At 44.0% G+C, this 20,546-nt stretch overlaps 1 protein-coding gene and 1 pseudogene across 1 annotated transcript; one reads left to right on the top strand and one right to left on the bottom strand.

Annotated features, from left to right (window-relative positions):
* Positions 1-425: 425 nt before the first annotated feature.
* Positions 426-824, top strand: LOC129687047 (phosphatidylglycerophosphatase and protein-tyrosine phosphatase 1-like; annotated as a pseudogene).
* A 3,619-nt stretch (positions 825-4,443) lies between these two features.
* Positions 4,444-14,024, bottom strand: LOC129688450 (b(0,+)-type amino acid transporter 1-like). Its single transcript, XM_055623278.1, has 6 exons — positions 13,266-14,024; positions 10,003-10,136; positions 9,686-9,815; positions 8,799-8,923; positions 5,526-5,613; positions 4,444-4,873 (listed from the first exon to the last, which is right to left on the bottom strand). The coding sequence occupies exons 1-6, from the start codon at positions 14,022-14,024 to the stop codon at positions 4,643-4,645; spliced, it is 1,467 nt and encodes a 488-aa protein (XP_055479253.1). The 3' UTR covers positions 4,444-4,642.
* Positions 14,025-20,546: the final 6,522 nt, after the last annotated feature.

Genomic DNA, 20,546 nt, shown 5'->3' with positions numbered 1-20,546 from the left:
CTGCTTGATTAAATCATCAGCATTCGATGAGTGAACTTAATCTCGAGCCCTACCTTCCTCTCCAGAGGTTATGCTAAACACTCCAATCCTCTTAATCACGTGGTTGGTTTCTCTAGTCCAACCAGGTACTTAGAAGAGGAGCTGGGTAGGACCAGTTTTTTTTGAAGCTTTCTTTTCTCTGCAACATTCCTCAACCCCCATCCCCCTCAAGCTCCTTGGGAAGATGGGACACTAGAACTTCCCTGTGGAACTGTCCTCAGGAACTGGGTTAATCAACAGTTCCCGGTTCAGGACTGTGCAGACCACAAATAAGGTTTTATTCCTAATTGCTAGTACAGAGGCCCTAAAATACTTTTAATGAATACTTTTAACATGCTACTTTGGTAGCTTCAGGGATGGGACATGGTTGGAAGTTTAGAACAGGGATGGCGGCGTCTGCGCGGCTGGAGGCCGGCCTGGCCCGGGTGCTCTTCTACCCGCTGCTGCTCTACATGGTGTTCGAGTGTTCCGCGGGAGGGTGCACGGCTGGGCCCACCCGGACTGGTACCACATTGACACCACGGTGCTGCTGGGCGCGCTGCTATTGCGGAGAATGAAACACCAGCCGGTACTGGACGAGAATGTACGCCGGATGATCACCAGGAACGAGAACTTTGAGACTAGATTCCTGTGCAACACCTCGAAGGTGCATCAAAAAACTGGAGCCCAGAAGAAGCTATAGAAGCTATGCCAAAACCCGGTCACACATTTCCATCAGGCCCAATCAGTTGGAAGTTCTCAAAGAATTCCACAAGGAGACTGCTGCAAGGGCAGCAGAGAACTAACTGCCGACATCTCTCACGCCGACATATTAAGAATATGAAATCTGTGGCTGACAAAGAACCCGGCTCTCCCCGAAATACAGTAAAAAGTTTAAAGGACAAGGGGCTTAAGCCAGGATAGCACCGCAAATGTCAGGGTAGTAAAGTACCTCCTTTGCCTGCCTTCCTGAAATAACACTTGGATGGCTGCAGAGGACAAGATTGTCTGGCTAAATGTTACTTTCTTCAACAGGATCAAGGACATACTAATTTTAACAGAATATTGTGTATCTAATATTTTGTGTACCATAACTCAAAGACGTTGATGCTAGGAAAGGAAAGAAGAAGTACTTAGATCTGTTGATACTGTAAGACCTGGGGTCTCACAGCTCAGGAGTTCAAGATCACGCCCTTTCCAGAAACTCCCCCAGACCAAGACTCGTTGCAAAAGAAAGAGGTTTATTTACCATTGCACAATGGGGTCACCCCTGCCGGTCAGCAAAGAGTGGCACCGGGAGACAAAGGCCTTTAGGTTTTTAAAAGAAAAATTGCGGGAGATTTGAAGTTGCAGTCTTGGCAATTTAGGATTGGATGAGGAAGCTATAAAGTAAGATAATTGGTTAGTCTTAGGTGCTCAAGCCTGTCCAGTCCTGCCAAGGGTGGATGCAGCTGCAATTGAAGGTGGGGGTGGTTAGCTCATCCTTGAAGATTAGGGGCTACAGACTTTTGGCTGGAGGTCAAAAGCTACTCAGAAGAAGTCTAGGTTCGTTGCTAAGAAATGCTATCTCAAAGACAAGGGTCTGGTCCTTCTTTTGCTGAGTGAAGGTCATTGCTTGCTTGCCTTTTTTATATCTGTCCTCACAGATAGGGGCACATTCCTCCATTCTCTGGAAAGGTACTAAGAGGCTTTAGCTTAACCTGGACCTAAAACTCAAAACTATAGGCTTTAGAAGACATATAGGTTACAAAGTTAGCCTAACCCTTTCAATACTATCAGAATCCCAATTTCAATTGTATGACTTGGCAAAATGCTTGCAGCATGTATAAGGCCCTGAAGTTGGTCCCTAGCACTTCCAAATGTAAAAATAAAAACAATTCCTGTGGGATTCCCCTCGAAGGAGGAGGAAGTTTAGAACATTCCGCCGGTTGCAGTGGCACAGGCCTGTAATCCCACCACTTGGAGAGGCAGAGGCAGGTGGATTTCTGTGAGTTCAGGGCCAGTCTAGTCTACGAAGTGAGTCCAGAGTAGCCAAGGCTACCCAGAGAAACCCTGTCTCAAAGAAGGAGGGTTGTTTAGACCACTCAACCCACTCTGCCTGGAGAAGGGACAGAGGTTGGAGATTGAATTTGAACAATGATTTAAATCAGTCATGCATACCTAATGACGCCTCTATAAAAACTCCCGAATGACAGGATTTGGAAAGTTTCTGGGTAAACATATGTAGGTGCTGGAAAGGGTGTTGGATGACTTTTCCTGAGGAGACATAAACATCTATTTATCCAGACAGAGGGCTCATCAAAGAGAGGAGCCTGTGTGCAGGCCTCACCACTTTTGGGTGGGATCTTGTGAATCTTGTGAATTTCAGGAGCTTCCTAGGACTTGTTAGTTACTTACTTCCTGAGCATTGTAAGTTTTGTTAACTTCTTGAATGTCAACAAAGCTCCCTCCAGGGTGGAATATTGCAAATCAGAGGAAACTGCTTTACCACAAAAGACATGGAAGCAGAAGCTGGCCGAAGCTGCCCTCCAGACCTCCTACCTTACACTGTGCATCTGAGTTGAATCTTTTATATTCAACTGCTAATAATAAAGTGGTTTTCTAGGTTCTGTGAGTCGTTCTAGTATTTGAAGGGGGAAGTTGTAGGGATGTCCAATTTCAAAGTCATGCTTGTAGACTTAAATCACTGGTGTCTCAAGTGATAGTCATCATGAGGAGCTGAACCCTTAAGCCTGAGGAGCTTGGACCAAACTCAGACTCTGTGTTAGAACTGAATCGAACTGTTGAACTTTTCTGGTTGATGTCTACTGTGAAGCAAGGTATGGGGTAAGTGGTGGTTTGAATGAGAATGTTCCTGATAGGCTCAGGCGTTTGAACACTGGGCACCCTTGGTGAAGCTATTTGTGTAGTTTTGGATGGTGTGGCCTTTCTGAAAAAAGTGTGTGCAGGCTTTGAGGTTTCAAAAGGCGCATACCATTTCCACTGTGTCCTCTACCACGTTTGAAGTGCAAAATCCGAATTCTCAGCTGTTGCAGCCACCACATCTGCCTGCTGCCACACTTCCCTGTCACAGTGGTGATGGACTCTGATCCCTATGGAGCCATAAGCCCAGATAAACACGCTCTATAAGTTGTGTTGGTCATAGTATTTTATCACACTAACAGAAAAGTAACAAATGTGTGACGGCGCCCTAAAACCATACATGAGTTGCCTAAATCCAGTTTTCAGGAGGAACTAAAAGACGTTTTCTGCCCCTTTCTTTTGAATCACTCAACCCCTAGATGTCTGCAGGAGCTATACTCTCATCCTAAGCATCTGTCATTCTTCATCTCCCACATTCTTCCCAAGATAGTGAGGTTTCTCTGTCTTCTCATTTCTGTTTAGTCCTATAACCTATAAGCTTTCTCAGGAAATCTGTTCCAGCTCTTTGCCTTTTTTCCTGGAATTAAAAAAAAAGATTTATTTTTATTTAGTTATTATATATGTGTATATATATATATATATATATATATATATATATATGTATATGTATGAGTTCTCTCTCTCTCTGCATGTTCACCTGCATGCCAGAAGATAGCATCAGATCCCAGTTTAGATGGTTGGGAGCCACCATGTGGTTGTTGGGAATCAAACTCAGGACCTCTAGAAGAGCAGTCAGTGCTCTTAACCACTGAGCCATCTTTCCAGTCTCCATCTCCTGGAAATTTATCTGTCTTTCCTTTTTTTTCAAAGCCAATAATCCCACCTTTCTAGCAGTACATCTACTGCTTATTGTACTGTTCAAGCAAATAGGGAGCTTCAAACCACAACTGAAGTCTCCCCAAACAAGAATAATTGCCACAAACAAATCTTGTCTCATTGCCAGAAGTAGGTAGGTACCCACTCAAACTCATTGGAGGCAAAATGAGAAATTTATTTTATGGTATAAGTTGTCCCAGGAAATTTGATGCTACAGTGCTTGCCTATATCCAGGTTTGCAAAAATAGAAAAAGGAGGAAGAAGAGGAAGAGGAGGAGAAGAAAGAGAAGAAGGAGGAAGAAGAAAAAGAGGAGGATATAACCTCCCCCCCCCAAAAAAAAATATCATCAAGTGGCACTTAAACTACAGGACAAAGATCAAAACTACACTTTCAGATCCTGCCTCTTCATTCTTCAGTGCCACATCATTTTTTTAAAAAACATATCTCTCCTATAGTGTCCTCATCCATCTTGACATACTGGCTTTCTCTACTTCTCTGCCCACTTGATACAAATGGCCCCATTTAAATCCCAAGATGTGCACATCTTCAGCTCAAGCAACATCAGAGGCCAAATAAGACAACAGATTTCTAATGACAGAAACCCAAAGAACAAACTCATTCAGGACTATCCATTTAGGCTACAAATAGCAACTAAATATCTATCTGTAACTAGCTGTTTCTTTGTGAAACAAGGTTGTACCTGTGTCAAAGGAATAGGTTTCAAAGACATGTGACAGTGTCCTGGTAGAGAGTCCCAAACCTCAAAGCAGCTGTACTATAGCACAAGTGCTTACTGGAATTATGCATCATCAGTCTACAGAGAACCAGTAGGAATAGTGGGGTCTGCAGTGAAGGGAGCAGAGTGCACCCTATAGGACCACCCAGTCAATTATCTTTAGTGGTTGGAGCAACTTCCAGGAGCAGCTGGAGATGCATAGTGACTGTTTGTATACACTTGGGTTGACACCGGAAGTGGAAAAGTAGGAAGTATACTGGGAAGCCACTGAGCACGAACAGGAAGATGTACAAGAATTCTTTCTGGGGCTGGCCAATGATGGGTGCCAGCACCAGGTAGAGAGACACCAGGACCATGATGGCGGGAATGAAGGTGGGAACCTGCAGAGGGCACAAAGAAGTTATTTGACCCCTGAGACTGGAATGGTGAGGGAGGGGTGTCATTGAGTTCTGTCCTACCAACCTACCTTTCATTTATTTCCACTTGCCACTAGTGCCCCTCTTCCAGGTTCTGCTGGAATGCTAGGCTGGGCCAGGGGATCCACCCACTGGACTACAGCTGGCTCTTTAAGAAGCAGAGTCTGGAGCACAGACTTGGCCTCTCTGTGCTATGTGGCCTCTGCATTTGTGTTCCATCTTTCTCCCTCGTGGTTCTCCAGAGGAAAAATGGTCAATACACCTTACCACCCTCAAAAATGTGCAGTGTCCTACCAAATACAATGACAATAGCAGCCACTGACATTCCTTGTCGAGGCCTGGGATTCTCAACCTGTGGGTCTCAACCCCTTTGGGGATTGTATATCAAATATTTTTGTTATGATTTATAAGAGTAGCAAAATTACAGTTATGAAGTAGCAATGAAAATAATTTTATGGCTGGGGGTCACCACAACATGAGGAACTGTATTAAAGGGTCACAACATTAAGAAGGTTGAGAGCCACTGTTCTAGGCCTTGAAGGAGACAGTGGCCCAAAGATATAATTCATAAAGGAGCCTAGATTGAAAAATGCCCAGTGGCTGTCCTGAAGGTTACCTTGTAAGCGTGGGGAAGATTCTTTGTCTTTATTCGCAAATACAGGAGACAGCCAAAGGTGGTTCCAGAGATGAGCCAGGACATAAAGCTGCAGTGGAAAAATGAAAAGTATAAATGAGGCGGTCTCTGATGGAACCTGCCTAGACCGGGACAAAATGTTCAAAGAGGAGGAGGAGCATTTGGTTTTCTTTAGAAGGACACCCAATAGCTGTAAAGATGGCTCAGTGGTTAAGAGCATCCGCTCCTCTCACAGAAGATACAGGTTCATGTCCCAACACCCATATGGTGGCTCACAACCACCCTTAACTCCAGTTCCAAGAGATCTAATGTCCTCTTCTGTTCTCTGTGGGAACCAGGCACAAATGTGGCACACAAACATACATGCAAACAAAACACTTAATACACATAAAATAAAATCAATAAATCTTAATTAAAAAAAAAAAAGCCTAGGGATGACCCAGTGAGTCACAAAATAAAAAAAACATGACATTGGGATAGGAAGTTGGTAAAGGAAGGAGTGCAGCTTATGGGAAGAGGAAGGTAGTGGGCCAGAATGTATTTTATACATATGTGAAATTATCAAAGAATAATTGTTTCTCTGTGTAGCCTTGGCTGTCCTGGATTCCCTTTGTAGAACAGGCTGGCCTCAAACTCACAGCAATCCACCTGCCTCTGCCTCCCTGAGTGTTGGGATTACAGGTGTGTGCCACCATGCTGGGCTCTAAAATAAAATCTTTTATAAAGGAGAGCATGGTGGGATCTCAGAGAGGCCTCTGCTCACCGGAGAGACAGCTCACTGGAAAAGAGAGTTCTGCTCCCAACCCATCTTTCCCTAAGGGTTGGTGATGTTATGTGTATGCTGCTAAACACACAATAAACCCTTGACTCTGTTCTTTCCAAGGTCTGTAGTCTGAGCGGCTGCTGCCATTCTAATAAAGTTCCACCTGAGTGTCTGGAGACATAGCTAGATCAGTAAAGAGCTTGCTACACAAGCGCAAAGAACCCATGTAGAATATTCAGGTAGGGTGCTATTGGGCAATCCCAATACTGTGAAGGCAGATAAAAGTGGATGCCTGGAGCTCAGTGGCCAGGCAGCCTGGTCTACTTGGCTAGATTTACACTTGGGTGGCAAAGGCAGAAATATTGCCGAAAGTTCTAGGCCAACTTGGTCTATGTAGCATGTTCGCCACCAGCCAGAGCTACATAGTGAGACACTATATGTGCTGGCTAGTTTTATGTCAACTTGACACAAGCCAGAGTTAGCTGAAAGGAGGGAGCCTCAATTGAGAAAATGCCTCCATAAGATCTGGCTGTAGGGCATTTTCTTAATTAATGATTGATAGGGGAGGACCCTGCCCATTCTGGGTGGTTCTATCCCTGGGCTGGTGGTCCTGGGTTCTATAAGAAAGCAGGCTCAGCAAGTTATGAGAAGCAAGCCAGTAAGCAGCACCCTCCACGGCCTCTGCATCAGCTTCTCTGTCTAGGTTCCTGCCCTGTTTGAGTTCCCGTCCTGACTTCCTTCAGTGACAGACTAAAAGAGTCAAAGTGTAAACCCTTTCTTTCCCAACTTGCTTCTGGTCATTGTGTTTGATCACAGCAATAGAAACTCTAACGAGGACATTGTTATAGAAAAATGTGAATGGCATATAAGAAATGACACCCAGGTTTGGTCCCCTGTCCTCCACACGCACATATGAATGAGTATACACACGCACACACACACACACACACACACACACACACACACACACACGCCTGCATACACATGGATACATACACAAATTCTATCTAACTTGGCAAACAAGGTCCAAAACAAGCCATCCTTTGAGTTGATCAAGACTGTAAAGCGTTAGGTCCTAACTAAATGGATCAGTCCAGGCTCTGTACTTGCTCTGTACTGAGACATTCTAGTCACATCCCCATTCTCTACCTGAAGACACCTTACCTCTCTGCCCCACCCCCCCCCCCCCCCCCCCCCCCCAGACCCACAGTGGGTTAGATTTTGTTATCACTGGTATAATGATGTCCATCTTTCTTATGGGGGAAAAAATGAAAATACAACATTATTTGTGACTTGTTCTTAACAGTCACGTCAGGCACTGAACGTCCCATCTTAGATTAGACAAGAGAGCAAGGGAACATGTGATGCCTGAGACATTGCTAGACCTCCCTCCATACCCAGATACTGTGCTCAACTGGTAATTGAAGAATCAACCCTGCTTCAAACGAGCTTAGAAAATTACAAATGGATATCACAACAGCCTGTGATTTCTGTCTTGAGGAAAATATTAAGAGGGAGTCAGAACATCCCCTTCCCTTGGCAAAATCATCCACTGCGCCAAACAGCTTGATGTGATTCTGCGCTGAGTTCCGGAGAATTAAATGGGGTAGAGTCCAGAGCACAGGCCTGGACTACAAAGGGAAAAATCACGCCGTTTCCAACGACTCCCCAGCGTCACAATGCCTCCATGTCCTTTAACATCGTCTTAGCTGCAGAATGAAGGACTAAGAAAAAAGTGACAGTGACATCACAGCCTTAGGTTATCTCGTGATGGAATATCTGTCTTGCTGCATTTAGGGAGAGGAGAGCCACATTTAATTTTGGAAACATAACAGAGGAAATGGTTGAAATGTGTGTAGATGTGAGGTCTTTGAGCCTGGGCTTTCAGAAATGCATCATACACACACACACACATACGTACACACACGTACATATGTGTGTGTGTGTGTGTGTGTGTGTATGTATATATATGTGGAGCTCAAGAGGCATGGATATACTTCTGTGTGTGTGTGTATGTGTGTGTGTGTGTGCAGAAAGAAAGATAAACAGGCAGGCAGGCAGACAGACAGATATTTTTTGGATGTAAAATATTGCTCCATGGGCTCATGTGTTTGAAACATCTGGAGATGCTGTTTTGGGAGATTACTGGAATGGAGGGGATGGAAGCACAATGAAGAAACGAGTCTCCAGGTGGGTGAGTGGCCTTGAGATTTATGACACTCAACTTTTTGTCCTCTCTCTGCTTCCTGGTCCACTGAGATGTGAACTAGCTACTTGTTTCTTGTCAGACACTAGTGTGCATGTATCTCTCTGTGTGTGCGCATATGTGTGTGTGCATGTATGGGTACGCTTGCACACCCATGTGCACTTTCACTTACAAGATCCAGAAAACACATTTATATGTGCATATGTGTACAAGTTTGTACATGTAAGGATATGTAGATACATAGATGTCTAGGGCACAGATACCAGCCTGTGAAAATCTTACTCACCTCAGGAAGTTCACAAAGAGGCTGAAGCTTCCTGGAAATGCCAAGACCAAAGCCACAGCTGTGGTGAAGATCAGTGCTGGGACTGGTGTGAGTCTATTCACATGAATCATCGACATGATTTGGGGCTGCAAAACATGGCATGAGAGGCTATAGAAAAGCCACAGTAAGTACTCTGTCCCCTGTCATGCTCTAGACAGCAGTGTGTGCAAACGGATGGTCATTAGTACCATAGCTTTCTTGGGTTACTAAGGTACACTGGATTTTTATCCTCCAAATATTCTCTCCCTCTCTTTGCCTCTTGTGTCAGGAATAGCATTTTCAGTAATTCGTGTGGACTCGATTGCTTTATTCACCCAATAAAACATGAGCATAAGTGGCAAGCAAAGACCTAGATCCCTGGAAGAGGAACAGACTCGTTCCAAAAATAAGAATAACTGAAATCAGAAGGGCTACGGCTAACACTAGGAGCAACAATTAAATGCTGTTGTAAGGCACTGGGATCTGGGGTTGTCTATTATTCAATATTACTGTTACAGTCAAAGCTGACACGGGAGGAAAGAGTCTCTGAGGGAAAAGGTCACTATGTGTACTCTGGGCTGCCTCCCTGTAGCCTCTGAACTCTTGCTATACACGGTAGGACTTTATCACTCACTTCTTCTAATCCACATAATCCAGGACCATGACTGTCCTGAAATCTGGAAGACACTAGGAAGATGGCAGGAAGGCATGGAATGCTCTGTTCCATCCTCAGAAGAAAAGATGGTCACATCCGATTGGGTTAGTTCAGCCTTGGGCTAAATGCTAGGCTCAGGCAAGAGAAAGTGTAAGTGAAAGGTGTCTCAGGAGCCCTCTTGCAGCCCTCACCACCTTGCTTGACCGCCTCTTACCATGTGACCTTCTCTTGCGGCTGCATAGCACACTCTGCTGCCGCTGAAGAACACCGCATTGACAGTACCAAAGGTCGAAAGTGCAACAGCCACAGGCACCAGCCAGGCCAAGGATCCCAGAACCTGGTTCCTAGAACAACAGAGGGATTGGTGAAAAGAACTCCAACAGTTAACTTGGAAAGGGGCAGGGAGGCCTCCTTGGAAATAGAGAAAGCAATGCATTTAAAGGCAAGTTCAAATTCACATAGCGCACCATCCTTCCCTATTCCCTAAATGTCTGTCTGGTGTCCAAGGGACATACCACGTGACTCACTCACCCCCAGGTCACAGCTATGGCATCAGAGGAGAGAATCTCAGAGGGTGACATAACCAGCAGGTAGCTGATATTGACCAGGACATAGAGGATGGTGACCAGGGGGATGGCAATCATCACTGCCCACACCAGGTTCTGCTGCAAGGTCAGGGAGAAGAGGGCAAATGTTAGCTGATGTGGTCTTTCTCAGCCTCCAGAACAAATTCAGAACTATGCTATTCACATGGCACTGTGCCAGGCCCTGGGGAATGGAAGCACTGTGCTTTTCTCCCCATGAGATCATGACCCCTGTTGTAGGGGCACACAATCAGACAGGCATGCAGGAAATGACAGGAGGGACTAGACAGGTGGCAGTAGAGATAACAGAGGGAATGGTGGAGGCATCACCAAAGCTTCCAGAATGAAGAAGGCCTTCACCTGGGCTCTCTCTGAGGAGTGGAAGTGACCGGGGGAAGATGTGAAGGAGAATTTCTTGCAGAGGAAATCAGAAGAGAGAGAAAGCTAAAGATCTCACTAGTCCACTCTGCAACAGCTAGGATTTGCCCCTCATGGAAACACCCACTTCTGATTAGCACATCTTCTCCTCCTCAGACTTAAAGAAAGAACAAGTTCCAAAGCTTTCTGTCAGGACTGAGCTCTGCCCATAGAAATTACTGAAAGTGGAGAGGGAAAGGAAAGAAGAGGGACACAGAGAATGGGGCTGTCATCTCGACCTAGTTCAGCTCTTGGCAACCAGCCCCAGTGTAGATGCTGTCTTTGCTCCCTGTGTGCCCTTGTCCATTGGCAGGCTCTGTCCTTTCTGGCCTCCAGCTTCATGCACATACTATTTCTGCAGAGCTGTGGCTAGACTCCAGTCTCCTCTCCCAGGAGGACTTGCTTGCCTGTTCTGCTTTGTTATCACCCTCCCAAGAGAACTATATTGCAAACTAGGGAAAATGCAGGAAATGAGGCAGCAACAGACTCTTGTACATGAGTCCTCCCAGGCCCTTCCAGCTTTTAAATCTGGGACTCTCGAGTTCAAATGAAAGTTGTCTTAACCATAGAATGGCTATAGTAGCTACTGCTTTACCACCCAGGGGCCTCTGCCTAGGCCCCCACAAGTCTACCTGTAGCCAAGGTGCTCTCATTTTCTCAGGCCTCACTGGGATGCCCTCAGCACATTGCATGACCTAACCTCACAGGTATTGAGGGCAAGAAACTAAGTATACTTTTTGAATTTGACCTCTCCTCAGGCAACTTTCCTAGCAGTAATGAGCTGTGGCAATGGAAGAGCCCTGGGTTGGATCATAGACATGTTTCTGGCCAATATATACCACAAGAAAGGTGAGATATTCTGATTTCACTCTGCAGGCCCTGAATTCTTGATTCAAATCCCAAGGAGTCTGCCTATAAGGGTGACCACGTTTTGGCACAGTTTCTACAGTTTCTTTGGTGGAGGTGAAGAGAGTTTGAAATAAATATACCCTTTATCTACCCATTAGAGCAAAATGAGGCAGAATTTTAAATACTGGCATTCAGATGACTGGCTTACATTTTGCTTTGAAATCCACATTAAAAAAAAAAAAAAGCCTCAGCTCTAGCAAAGATCATCAAACTACTGCCATAGACCATATGGCCTGATTTTTGTCAATAAAGCTTTATTGAAACACAGCAATGTTCCTTTATTTATCTATGGCAGTTTTCCTGCTACCACAACAGCATTGAGTAGTGGTGACAGGGACTAACACATACAGGACCTAAAATCTTAACTCTTGGCTCCTTCCTAGAGAAGTTTCACTGATAACCACTGCAACTATGGGACCTTGTCTTCAACTTCAGGGGCCAACTTCTTGGGACCCTGCTCTTTCCTTAACCTAGTTGAAAGCCCAGGGTCTAGATTGGAAAGAGAGCTCTGCTACTGTAAGGCAACCCTATGTACATGCTACCCATTTACTTGAGAGTTTCCCAAGTATTATCTACCAAGAATGTACCAGTGAAACCTCAGAACCTTATGAGGAAGTGAGGGCAGTTCTTATGATGGTCCCTTTTCATAGGCAGAGAATTAGTAACATGAAATTATAACAAGAAATTAAAACCACCAGGCATGGCGGTGTGGTCCTGTGTGGTCCACCATTAAGGAGCTAGAGATAGGAAGATCAGAAGTTCAAGAGCATTTTTAGCCACAGAACAAGTTCAAGGCCCACCTGGGCTGCAATGAGACTCTTGTCTCAAAGGAAAAAAATAAAAATGAGGATGAACTCCTAGGACTCCTAGCATGCATTCTCTCTCATCTATCTCTGTATCTCTTTCCTCTGTCTCTATTTTCTCTCTGTCTTTCTTCGCTCTTTTTTCTGTTTCTTCTCTCTGACTTTCTGTTCCCTCTGCCTCTGTCTGTTTTTCCCTGTCTCTATCTCTGTGTGGTTCTATCTCTTTCATTTGTCTCTTTCTCTTCTGTCTCCATCTCTCTCTACTTTCTCTATCTGTTTCTCCTCTCCTCCCTCCTCTGTTCTGGCACTTTTGTCTCTAAGTTGCCATTCCCTTCCCAAGCTCCCCTCCAGTGAGCCTTTGCAGAGATTCTGAAAGCCAGAATGTCCCTAGCCAGCCCAGTGGGGACAGCAGAAGACTTGCAGTTCCCATTCTGTGAGAATCTGAAACTCTTGCAAGGAAAAAAGAAAATAAACAACATCTCAGAAAATATGTTTGTGACAAAGAGTCAGCATATTAATAACTGAAAATCTAAAAGCCACAACTGAGTCCCAGGTAGCCCTGCAGACTGGTTAGCACTCTGGTTATCCAGGCCAGGCTCGAAGGTAGGGGGAGCAGGCATGACTTGGTCTGTTCCTTATGCCAAAGTATGCTATGTCCTCAAATGGCTCCCAGACTTCAGAAACTATGAGTTATGTATCTACTGCAATGTTCTAGAGGGAACAATCCAGGAGGTAGCCAACAGAATCAATAAGAATGCCAGCAGTACGAATTCAAAATAATTTCCCTTTTGCAGACTTCAGTTTTCCCTTAAAAGAAAGTTGAATGTTGATGGTTAATCTCAAGGGCCAGAAAGATGAGACCATGGGGTTTGACACTATGAAGTACTCTGCCTTATCTCGAAGCCATAGTTAAAATCCCCTAAACTACTCAAGGCAGAAGGGCTGCCATGCATGTCCTACGAGTACAACAAGGGAGTCTGTTAGACTCCTCACGGTCTCAGCCATTTGAGTGGTGGGAACTCCAGTTCCTGGAGCTGCAGAGGTTAAAAGGTTCACCCACACAACAGCACTCTCAACTTACCTTTGGGTTCTTAAGCTCCTCTGCCACCGTATTGATATTAGCCCAGCCATCAAAGGACCAGAGCCCCTGGTAGAAAGCCATGCCAATGCGCCCAGCCTGGTTTGTTGTGTTGTGGAAGGCAGACAGCAGGAAATCTGTGCGACTGTAGCCCTGGGCCAGCACCACGACCCCACCCACTACAATGACTATCAGTGAGAACACTTTGGCAGCCATGCACACGTTCATCACCACGGTGGACATCCGTGAGCTCCAGAAGTTGATCAGCAGCAGAAGCAGGATGCAGAAAGAGGCCACAATCTTGACTGGGGACTGGGGGAGTGAGGAGCAGCCTGGGTAGAAGGGAGCCAGCACATACTCAGCGAAGCTCAGAGAGATGGCGGCGATGGCAGCTGGTCTGCCCACTAGAACGAACATGTAGATAACCAGGAAGGCGGGCAGAGAGCCAAAGGTTCGCAAAATGTAGGCATAGTCTCCCCCAGATTCAGGAACCAGGCTGCCCATTTCAGCATAGCACAGGGAACCCAGCAGGGCCAGGAGGCCACAGATTGCCCAGACAATAAGACTGGCTCCGGCACTGCCCATGTAAACCAAGACCCCTTGTGGTGACATGAAGATGCCAGAACCAATCATAGAGCCAGCTGTTATGGACACTGCACTCCACAGACCAATCTCCCTCTTCAGCCTCAACCCTGGCTCCCCACTCCTGTGCTCTTGCTTTGCAGGCTTCTCACTGCCATCTCTCTCCTCACTTCTCTCCATCTCGAAACTTCAGCAGATACTGCCTCTGGTTGGTGACAAGTACAGGCGTTGGTACCTATTGTCTGTGGGTTTCCGGGAGGCATTAATGATTACAGTAGTGGAAGGAGTCCAAGCCAGAGGGCAAAGATTCTGGGTGTGGTCTGGAAGGAGCTGATCAAGCAAGGAGTAGTTCCACCGAAGCTCAATACAGACAGCCTTAGGAGCCACGGTCAGAATTAGCCAAGAAAGGTCCAGGAGAAATAGGGTGGAAATCGCTACTGAAAGCTGAGGTGTGGCTTGGTGAGAGGGTACTTGCTCAGCACGTGCAAGTTCCATCCCTAGCCCTACAGATGGGGGGAAGGATGAAAGAGAGAGAGGGCAAGAGGGGGAAAAGGAGAGGAAGGAGGGAGAGAAGGAAGGAAGAGATTTCCATTGCCCAGTTCCACAGCAACAATGGGGAATGAGAGCTGGGTGAGCACTCTGTATCTGCAGCAGGACAGCCAAGCATCATTCTTTCTTCTCACATCTTCTGCCCTTCTCCCACCCCCTTCTGCTTTTATGAGCCCCCTTCCACTTTCCCGTCACACGTAGAGCCTGTACTCTTAGCCATGTTCTACCTTCTTGCCAGGGAACAAGCTCCATCCTGCATCTTCTTCACCAGTCCTCTTGGTTGTGGACTTGGTTCTTTGGACTAGGCTTTATGGAATTGACTTTAAGGCTGTATTGGAATCCTTGCTTTTTGTTAGACTTCATAAAGATGTCTCAGACTTCCCGTGTCTTTAGAAGTCAATCAACCAAAACTACATATGTGTAAAAAATTTGGTAAGTAAACCTGCACGCCAAATAAAGCATAAATTGACAGAGTACACAGTTCTAGGATGAGACTGCTAATTAAATTATATTTAATAATACTAATTTCTTTGATCTATAAGTAATATTTATTTCAGGATATTATATGTAGCTTTTTTTATTGATCATCCCTTTTGCTTTAAAACTACTGAGTAGTGGGACTTTTCTAGTGTTGCTATACGAAGGTAAAGGAATTTATCAGAATTGTGGGTAAAGATGTTGACTCCAAAAGTAGGCATAAAGGTGCTTACAGTCTTCCCATCAGGCTCTTCTACCTCAAGTTAGCCACACGGACAAATTGGATCTCATGAATGTGTCAATAAATCTCTCAACGGACACCAGGACCTTTACTGCCATGGTTCCTGAGTGTCCCTCCTTTCACAAATGTTGAAAGCATAACCTCCTAAACATAGATAAAGGATGTATTCAAGTGGCTTACAGGCTGTGGTCCTCAAACTATTCCACAAAATACAAACAAAAGAACATTGCCAAACTCATTCTGTGTGGCCACAGCCATCCTAATGCCTAAACTACACAAAGACTCAGTGAAGAAAGAAAATTTCAGACCAATCTCCCTTATGAACATTGATGTAAAAATATGCAATAAAAATACTCACAAACTGAATCCAAGAGCATATCAAAAACATCATTCACTGTTACAATCTGCGTTAACTTCATAGCCCCTCCATTGAGACTTACATTAGTTTTTAGCGTAACTGTATAGCGCCTCTGTTAACATCTGCTTTTATCTTCAGCAGAACAACAGGCATTTTACTTTTAAGTCTCCATTTTGATCATAAGGTAAAATTAAGTGAAAGTTCTCAGGCTCTGCCTACCTGGAAACTTGAATAGCCTTTTACTTACAATTCAATACTTGTTGAATGTCCTACTTGAATTAATAATACATGTTCTACTTAAACAAAACCACAATACCCTGCTATGCTCCTTTCTCCTGGAATAGTGGGAAAGTGGAAACTCCCCAAGCCTAAATCCTAACCAATCAGCTCAAGATGCTTTGTCTAGCTATCTGGATACAATGTACTCGGAGCAAAATCTTTCTTGTATTTAGCTCATAAAAATGATGTAATGCTGTCCTCCCCTTGGTACCCACCTGGTTACCTGGTTGTTACCTGGTTTCGGTTTTTTTGTATAAAAGGCCTACCTAAGAAATGGGAGTCACAGTCTGGCTCCCAGGCCCAGACTGTGTCCCTGACTGGTCACTTTTTGTTCATCATTCAATAAAGTTCTTTTAATCTGAGTCTGGTGTCCAAGCGGTCGGTGTGCGGCCATTCATGAACCCATAACATCCACCATGATCAAGTAGACTTCATCCCAGAGATGCAGGGATGGTTCAACATATAAAAACCTATCAATGTAATCTACCACATAACAAACTAAAAGAAAAAACACACACACACATGATCGTCTCAGTAGATGCTGAAAAAGCCTTTGATAGAATCCAGCAACCCTTCTTGTTAAAAAGTTAGAGAGATCAGGGATACAAGGTGCACACCTAAACACAATAAAAGCAATATAGAGCAAGCTAATTGCCAACACCAAATTAAATGCAGAGAAACTTAAAGAAGTTCCACTAAAATCAGGGACAAGACAAGGCTGCCCACTATCTATCTCCATATCTATTCAATATAGTACTTGACGTTCTAGCTAGAGTAATAAGACAGCCAAAGGAGGTCAAGGGGATAAAAAATAGAAAAGAAAAAGTATTGCTATTGGCAGATGATATGATAGCATATATAAGTGACCCCCAAAATTCTACCCGAGAGCAGTGCAGTGGTGGTATACACCTTTGAACCCAGAATTTGGAAGGCAGGGCAGGCAGATCTCTGTGAGTTCGAGGCCAGCCTGGTTTACAGAGTGAGTTCCAGGCCAGCCAATGCTACAGAAACACTGTCTCAAAAAATAAAAACAAACATACAAAAATCTACCCGAGAACTCCAACAGCTGATAAACAACTTTATCAAAGTTAGATGGGATTGTTTTAGCTTTTCTGTTTTTTGTTTTGTTTTGTTTTGTTTGTTTTTTCTATATGAAATTGAGGATTGCTCTTTCAGGATCTATAAAGAATTGTGTTGAGATTTTGATGGGAATTGCATTGAATCTGTAGATCGCTTTTGGTAGGATGGCCATTTTTACTATGTAAATCCTAACAATCCATGAGCATAAGAAAATTTTCCATCTTCTGATATTTTCTTCAATTTCTGTCTTCAAAGACTTGAAGTTCTTGTCATACAGGTCTTTCACTTGTTTGATTAGAGTTACACCAATATTATATATTATTTGTGGCTATTGTGAAGAGTCTTGTTTCTCTAATTTTTTTCCTCAGCCCAGTTATCATTTTTTAAAAAGGAAGGCTACTGATTTTTTTTTTTAGTTAATTTTGTACCCAGCCACTTTGATAAAGTTGTATCACCATCCTTGATTTCAAGTGGTTCTACAGAGCAATGGTAATAAAACCCACATGGTATTGGCATAAAAACAGGCAGGTTGATCAATGGAACCAAATAAAAGATCCAGAAATAACCCCACATATCTATGGACCTGATTTTTGACAAAGAAAAAAAAATCTTCAACAAATGGTGCTGGTCTAACTGGGTGTCAATCATGTAAAAGAATGCATATAGATCCATATCTATCACTCTGCACAAAGCTCAAGTGCAAGTGGATCAAAGACCTTAACATAAAACTAGATGCACTAAATCTAATAGAAGAGAAAGTGGGGAATAGCCTTGAACTCGTGGACATAGGAGACAACTTCCTGAAGAGAACACCAACAGCTCAGGTTCTAAGATCAACAATTAATAAATAGGACCTCTTGCAAACGAAAAGCTTCTGTAAAACAAAAGACATTGTCAATAGGACAAAATGGCAGACCACAGATTGGGAAAAGCTCTTCACCAACCCTACATCTAACAGAGGGCAAATCTACTCCTAAAGATAAAGGGTCTACCCGTTTATGAACACAGATTTAGAGATTTCATTCCATGGTCAGGTAGGCCCATGCTTTAGGGTCTGTGATGAGGCATCACCTCATAACAGAAAGTTTATAGAAGAGCATAATCAGTCCTATGAGAGGGGCTGAGAGTCCAGTGATGCTTTTGAAGGCACACTCCTGATACCCTAGCTTCCCTCAATAGCAAGCAGCTTTTAAATACTCTAAGCTGCCTATCAAGACTTTAACACACAGGCTTTTAGGTCAGGTGCAATGGACAAAGTTTGGCAACTCAGCTCATCAGAACTGAAAACAGTGTTCACACAAAAACATCACATGATTTCTCACAGCAGCACACTCTTCTTTCTGTCATTGTCACTTTGTTTTGTTTGAGATAAGCTCTTTCTATAGGTAGCCCAGGCTAGCGTCAGACTGACACTCCCCCTGTTTCTGACTACCTGATGACAAGTCTGTACCACTTGGCCTGGCATAACAGCACTACTCTATGGAAACAGCTCCGATTTATATGAAGTGATAAACGGATAAATGTAATGTAGCATATCTGTGTGGTAGAATGTAACCAATGCGTGGAAAGACTGGGCTATGGATGCATGCAACTCCATAGACAGACTTTGAAGACATTATCCTAAAAACATCAGACACACAGGCTGAGGGTGCAACACAGTTGACAGTCATTGTCTAGCAAGTGTGGATCTCCGGTCTCTGGCTCCAGTACCAAGCATGGCGGCATATACCCGTTATCCTGGACCCTTGTGTAGTTAGGAGTTCAAGGGCATCCTTGGCTACATAGCTGGTTCGAGGACAGCCTGGACTGCCGGAGATCCTGTTTAAAAAACAAACAAACAAAACAAAAATCAAACAAGCAGAGAGGAAGACTCAAAAGGCTCCATTGTATTATAGCTCTGTTTGTAAAAAGTGTCTGGGAATAAGCCAAGTGAAACAACATGGATTAAAGAAGTTTCCTTAGAGGAAAATGATAAAAATCTTCCGGCTACTGTTTGTGGCTGTACAACACTGTGATAATTTTTAATAGCACACTGAAATCGATCTGGGTCAGTAGCTCAATAGTAGAGCCTCTGCTCAGCATGTGTGAACCTGGGTTCAATTCCTGGAACTACTACACAAACCAGAAAAAAACAACCAAAAATTGCAAAAGAACTAAAACTCCCACTGAACTTACATTAAAAGTTATTATAAAAAGTTACTTCAGTTACTTAAAAGTTACTTCAATTTTTTAATTAAAAAGAAGATGAGGGTTGGGCTAGAGAGATGGCTCAGAGGATAAGGGCTGTCAGCATTAAAAGGACCCAGGTTCAATTCTTAGCACCCACACAGTGGCTCACAACTACCTATAACTTCAATGCCAACCCAACACCCTCGTCTAACCTTTGAGGGCACCAAGCACCCATGTGGTGCGTATATATGCATGTAAGCAAACATTCGCACACATGAAATTAATAAATCTAAACAAAATAAAAAGAAAAACATACTGGGCCATCAAAACGGTTCAACTGTTTAGGCATGTGCAGTAGAGACAGAAGACCTGAGTCCAGTCTTCAGGACCCGTGTGGTGGAAGGAAAGAACTGACCCTCCCATGCTGTCCTCTGATTGCTGTGGTACAAGCAAGCCCACACACATACACAAAGAAAGAACTTAAAGTAACTTTTGAGGGGTTAAAGAGATGGCTCTGCGGTTCAGAGCACTTCCAGAAGATCTGGACTCAATCCCTGGCACCCACACAAACGGTTCACAATTGCCTGTAACTATAGTTCCAGTGGATCTGACAACTTCGCAGTCACACATGAAGGTAAAACACAAATGCACATTAAAGAAATAATTTATAAAAATAAAACAAAGTATATTTTGAAATGTTTTAAAGATTAGCAACAGGGTTTTGAAACAGGGCCTGTACAAGCTAGCGGTTTATCTCAGTTACTAGGGTCCTTGCCTATCTTTGCACAAAGCCTTGGATTTGATCCCTAGAATCACAGAAAACCCAGGGTAAAGTAGCACAAGTAGGTGGAAGTAAAAACAGGAGGCTTAAAAGTTCAAGATCAAGGTCATCCTCAGCAAGCCATGTACTCAAGGCCAACCTGATATACATGAGGCCCTTTCTCCAAAAACAAAGCTAAATGCCGCATTGCTGCCTTCTGTTAGCTTCAAAGCAAGCTCGGCCTCACTTTCTCTAAGTAGAGCAGCAGGAAGTTCATTCTACCCCGGCTCTCCCTTACCAGCCTAAGGCCCCAAGGATGCTTTATGCTGCTCTTGGAGTAGGCCTTTCTACCTTAAAAGTCAGTCACTTACCACTCTGCTCAAAGAGTGCAAATGCAGGAGTCAGTCCCAGCAATGACTTTTCTAGAGAACACAGGCAGCTGACCTTCACTTCTACGAAGAAGTGAGTTACCAAAGTCATCTTTGGGGATGAGAGATTTATTCCTCCAAGGGCAAAGTGTTGCTAGAAAAAAGTTCTGAGCTGTCTGTCTTCTCTGGGGGTCCCTCTGGTGCAGAGAAGAACCTCACCAAAGTTGCCTTTCTAATCTTCTTAATGAATGAGTCCTTATTCAATGACTAGGCTCCGTGTGGCTCTGCTGTACACACACACACACACATACATACACACACACACACACACACACACACACACACACAATCTCATTCATAAATTTAGAAACATAATTGCTTTTCTTTCTTTCCTTCTTTTTTTGTTTTTGTTTGTTTGTTT

Source organism: Psammomys obesus, unplaced genomic scaffold (assembly GCF_907164565.1).
Source record: "Psammomys obesus unplaced genomic scaffold, mPsaObe1.curated_primary_1811, whole genome shotgun sequence".
NCBI classification, from domain to species: Eukaryota; Metazoa; Chordata; class Mammalia; order Rodentia; family Muridae; genus Psammomys; species Psammomys obesus.
The sequence above is the reverse complement of the archived record's forward strand: the minus strand, read 5'-3'. Positions and strand labels throughout refer to the sequence as shown.